The sequence below is a fragment of the Eurypyga helias genome, unplaced genomic scaffold (genome assembly GCF_000690775.1).
Source record: "Eurypyga helias isolate BGI_N326 unplaced genomic scaffold, ASM69077v1 scaffold11005, whole genome shotgun sequence".
Lineage (NCBI taxonomy): Eukaryota > Metazoa > Chordata > Aves > Eurypygiformes > Eurypygidae > Eurypyga > Eurypyga helias.
This window is the reverse complement of record NW_010250799.1, coordinates 686-6,246: the sequence shown is the minus strand read 5'-3', so window position 1 is coordinate 6,246 and position 5,561 is coordinate 686. Positions and strand designations below refer to the sequence as shown.

Genomic DNA, 5,561 nt, shown 5'->3' with positions numbered 1-5,561 from the left:
AGTGACCCCACACCTGATGGAACCTGCAGTCATGGACGGATGGTGATTTTCCTTCTAGATACTTGACTGATAGTATGAGACTGTCTGTGGCTTCACTTGTACCTGCCTGGCAGGCATGAGCCCTCTCAGACTGGAACACTTGTGTGCTGGTTTCAGGCAGGAACAAGCTTCTCTCCTACACAGTGCTGGCAGGCCAACAGCGGCCAAGGGATTTTGTTTCATTCCATGGTAAGTCAGGCTCAGGGGTCAGGCTGGGTGTACACATGTGCATTTGGGAGGAGGATTGTTAAGGCTTTTGTCTAGCTTGATAGCTGTGTTGTTAGCTCCTTTTGTTAGCTCTTGGCCTGGTTGTTAGCAGAGAAGCAGTTTCTTTTATTAGTGGTTTGGGGGGGGGATGGGGGTATCTCCTGGCTCTCTGAATTGTTTGCTGTTTTTGGGACCTGTCTGTGTGTCAGTCCCTGTGTGGTGAGCTACTGTATCATATGTTCTATTTTCTGGGGTTTTTTTAATTACTTAGTAGTAGTATTGTTCGTATATAATATCACTACAGTTTTCATTTATATTCTTAAATAGTTCTTATCTCAACTTTTACGAGCTGTCCTTGTCTTTTCCTCCAACTCCTGGAGATAGGTGATCAAGCGACTGGGTGGTACTTAATTGCCAGATAGGGCTAAACCCGGACAACTTGGTATCTGGGTCCATGAGATCTAGATTTCTCTTGGGAGGTTGCAATAAAATCCATTTCTTCTTTGTCCCCGGACGCCTTGATTCTGGCAGGAATCTATACTGTATGATGAGTGTGGCCCCGCTGGGTTGTTGAACAGTAAACTGAAAAGTAGTCTGGAAAGGTGTTCAATAGTTTGTTTGGTCAGTGTTTGGATTTCATTTCCAAGATGTTGTTTCCATTTCCTTGTTACTGCCAAAGCAGCAACAGTTTCCAATAGGAACAGCCTAGTTGCCAGTGAAAGGAAGCAGGAAATCTGATTGGGAATGTTTCTACTTCCTCACTGCAGCTACTCCTGTTGATAAGACATGCTGTTGGGATGGAGTTCTAGGACTGATGAAATTTAAGGGACAGGACCCTGTCATTCATTCTTGGGGCTTGTCTAGTCTGTGGGTTTGGAGATGTTATTTCTTCTGATACTAGAGTTCCTCTAGCTGTGTCCAGCTGGAAGGTCATAGCTGGAGACCATTCCATCCTTCCCAGCTTCCTTCCTTTTCTTTCTCCTTCCCCTTCACAAACTTTAAAATAAACCCCATGGAATTCCCCAAGCTGGCATCCCTCAAGTTGACATCAGACCATACCTGTCATTTCTTCATGATGTTTCTGAGCCCTTTTAGTGTTGGTGCCTGTGATGTTGTGCTGGTCCTTGCTACATGCTCCTCGCCCTCCTTGCATATGGCTAGTAGGCGCTCAGTCAGCAGCTGCAGATGTAGTTGGTGCTGGGAAGGGAAAGGTTACCTCATAGGGAAAGCAGCTCTCTCTGTACTGCCTTACTGATCCAGAAACAATCCACTGATCTTCCTTGCTGCTTTGGAAATCCATTTCATCCATTCTGTGACACCGGTTTATGACTGGTGATAGGTGTGTGTGTAACACACACTGGTCCAAGCCATCTGACTTGTGCAGTGTAGGAGTGACATGTACTTGAAGATCCAGCACCAGACATGGTAAGTAAAGCTTCTTTCCTGTTACCCAGAGGTTCAACACATGCACAGCTTTCACTGAGTTTTTTTAATCAATGTATTTTTCTCCTTTTTTTAAAGCAAATGAAGAAACATCCATGTCGACAGTGTGACAAATCTTTCAGTTCATCCCATAGTTTATGTCGCCACAACCGTATCAAACACAAAGGCATTAGGAGGGTTTATACATGCTCGTAAGTGCAACTTTTATTTATTTAGAAACAGTCTATAAACCCACAATAACCGCTGTCAGTTGAATTTCTTGTCTGGATGTATAAAAGCTGGTGCCCCATTCATTCAAACGATTTGGTTATTTAGACAGATGAGCAGGCCAAAGTGTCCAAGTTACCTGCATGCCTGAGACCCATTGGGCTACTGCGAATGCCTGTACGGAAAGGCTGCTGTTTGGGGGCTATGGCAAGCAAACCCTAAACTGCGCAGCTGAGAATTTGCATGGCTGACAGTCCTACAGCAAGGCCTTGAATTTCAATAGGCTCTCAAATACAACCCACTCTTCTAATCTACAAAAGCCAGCATTTGTAGGGTCTTTCTCATATGTAGAACAGTGTGTAATGTCTAAAAATACCTAGTGATGCTGAAGTGACTGGAGAGAGAGTATGTAATTTAACAGAAACATCCATGTCAATCAGGTAAGATACATAATACAAAATTGCTGTTGTATCTCTTCAGTAGGTATTTACATGCTGTGGAACAGTTTGATGCTCTGAGCAGGAGTCTGCAAGCAGTGGCCATTCTCTGTGGCCGAGATCTTACTAGCCCCTTCTCTTGCCCCAGCATGATCTGGGCTTTGTCACGGAAAGCATAGGGCCCAGTGGTGGGGAAACTCAGACTGCTGTGCGGTCACAGCACACTGACAAAGTGCTTTGTGACCTCCTGTCTCCCTGCACCCTGGCTGCTGCACAACCCATGCATTGTACCCTGCCTCATAACTAGCTTGCATGAGCTAGCTAGCCTATGCACTGTCTCTTGGGCCATGACAAGTGCAACTACCTGGGCTTTGCAGACCCATTGGGCAGAAAGCTTACTGTGGGTCTCTTTGCATTTCAGAATTCCTACAGCGCTGTCCTTTTTTCTTTTTTTTTTTTTAATAAAGTTAAATGAAACAGCATTTCAAAAGCTAAAACTTTAGGAGAGACTCAGAAAGGGAGTTTTACCATTTAACTTTTTCCCTGCAGTTCTTGTTTAGCCATCCCTCCTCACACCACCTGTACGATATGTTACAACATTGGAGCTTAGAGAAACACACTTCCCAAAGGCACACAAGAGGTTTAGGAGTGATGCAGCTGGTTCTGTGTGGGAAAGCAAAACAGATTGTGAAAGACAAGCTTGTTCTGCTTGTTAGTTAGAGGTTGGAAAGGGAACTGAGAAGGAATTGCAAGTTCCAAGGAGATGAAGTATTTGGGTTTGAACGCAGAACTGTCGTTTGGAGCTAGCATTCATCCTGTGTGGACGTTGGTTGCTTTTCCTATGAAATTTAAACTAAGGAGAACTTGTGAAAGTGTCAAATAGAGTGATGTTAGCAGAGGTACAAGGAACCAACTCAGATGCTCCCAGATTTTATTCTGGCTCACACTTTGCACCATTTGGCTATTATCTTCAGAGAATGTGTCATTTGCTCTGAATACAAATTGCTCAAACATTTCAGTTTTATTTTGTAACAGTGCTCATTTTCTGGTAATACTTAGCTGTGCAATTCACTGGGAAACATTGTCGCCAGCTTTAATAGTCTGTCCTCTAGTCTGGTTTTATTTACTGGTCCTGTTTATATTCTTCAGAATACTGCGACGTTTGTTCAGCGTGACGCTTGGCATCTGTGTGTGTCTGCTTTGTGTTTATGTAGGCACTGCCCAGACTCAAGGCGTACTTTCACCAAGCGGCTGATGTTGGAAAAACACATTCAGTTGATGCATGGCATTAAAGACCCGGATGTGAAAGAAATGATGGAATCAGCCAATATGGAAGAAAGGGAAGTAAAAGAAGACACAAAGGTAATCACTTAAAAGATTCATGCAGTTGCTGAGAGTGGATTTTTTTGTGGGTACATATATGGGATCTTTAAATAGATGCAGGTATTATGATCCCATAAAAGTCTGATCTGCTGTGAAGTACAGCCCAAAAAATGTCTCAGAGGTTCCTGCATCAAATTCTGTCTTGCTTGAACTAGAACATATTTTTGGAAAGACTCTCTGTTTGGTTTGATCCCTGAGTTGTGGAGAATATAACTTACCAGCAGCTATACACATTGTCTTCATAAACATCATGGAGCATAGCTGAGCTCCACGGGATGCAGACAGTTCCTGAGGAATATTCATGTTAGACGAATAACAAGGAGAATATAAAAAATTATCAGTTCAATTAGTTTAAAAGTTGTGCGTGTTGATTCATCCTTCGGTAACACGTTAGTTGGCTACTGACGATCAGGAGATGATCTGTCAAGTCAGATTTCAGGCATGAAATAATACTAAGTAACTAAAATGGATTTCTAGAAGGCAGTGCTGGGAAGCTCCTCAATGGATATTCTACATTCTGTACACAAGTGAGGTCTCATTGGTGTGTGTACATGGGTGCAGTTATGCTGGCAAATACTTAATCAAATTTATACAGTGTATTAGCTACCAGAGCTGATAAACCAAATTTGATGTGCAATTCATGGTAAAGAAAAGCCCTAGTTTTTCAACACGTACAACATACATTTGCTTGTGTTATTTCAATGTTGTATTTACTAAAGCTGTACTGGAATCTACCAAGGGAAAGGTTTTGAAGTTTGCAAGTCACAAGCAGTTATGAAAAGAAATGCATGTTTATGCTTATATGACACCATTTATGGCTTCTTTCAGGTTCACAGTCCAAAGCGTAAACAGGAAGAACCTGTACTGGAATTTAAGCCTCCACGAGGTGCAATCACGCAGCCGTTGAAGAAACTAAAGATAAATGTTTTTAAAGTTCACAAGTGTGCTGTTTGTGGCTTTACGACAGAAAATCTCCTCCAGTTTCATGAACATATTCCTCAGCACAAATCTGACGGCTCTTCATACCAATGCAGGGAATGTGGACTGTGCTACACATCTCACGTGTCCCTCTCCAGACACCTCTTCATTGTACATAAGCTGAAGGAGCCTCAGCCAGTATCAAAACAAAACGGGTCTGGGGAGGATAATCAGCAAGAAAATAAACCCAACCACGAGGATGAATCATCCGACAGCATGATGTCAGACAGAAGGTGCAGAGTATGCGCAAAGGCTTTTGAAACGGAAGCAGCCTTAAACACTCACATGAGAACACACGGCATGGCCTTCATTAAGTCAAAAAGAATTAGTTCAGCTGAGAAGTGATCCGGGCATTTGAGACACAGAAATCTGTCCACCATGCAATGCTAAGGCCATTTTGCTACAAAAAGGTCACGATATCACAGCGTTAACAGTACTGTTCAGGCTGTTGCAATATATTCTGCATAAAAGTGTCCCCTTCGCCTTTTTATCTGTACCCCAAAACCATGGAAGCACTATTTGAGTTGAAAAGAGTTTCTATATATTTAAACTAATAACTTTTATACTGTTATGTGTTTCTAGTAGAAAATTTGGGGTTTTCTGTTTTGTTTTTGTTTTTTTCCAGGGAAGTTTCTTTAAAACAGAGTATTGGATGCTAGGGCAATTCCTTAGGTTCTCGCAAACTGTTTGAATGCTTCTGAAAGAAAGCTTAGCTAATGGAAGTGTGTCAGAAGGCAGTACCTGGAGGAGAGTGAGGAGGGGAAGAAAGCTGAGGGGAGATTTTAAATTCTACAAACTGGTGCTTCTGAATCACAGAATCACCAATACACCTGGAATCAACTGCCCCAGGGGTGGAAGCACAGCCCT

At 42.6% G+C, this 5,561-nt stretch overlaps 1 protein-coding gene across 1 annotated transcript; it reads left to right on the top strand.

Annotated features, from left to right (window-relative positions):
• Positions 1–1,767: 1,767 nt before the first annotated feature.
• LOC104509755 (zinc finger protein 532-like) lies at positions 1,768–5,039 on the top strand (the record flags this gene model as incomplete). The annotated part of the gene is made up of 3 exons (XM_010151795.1): positions 1,768–1,880; positions 3,548–3,695; positions 4,545–5,039. Coding segments are annotated over 3 exons (756 nt in total), but the record flags the coding sequence as incomplete, so codon positions are not given.
• Positions 5,040–5,561: the final 522 nt, after the last annotated feature.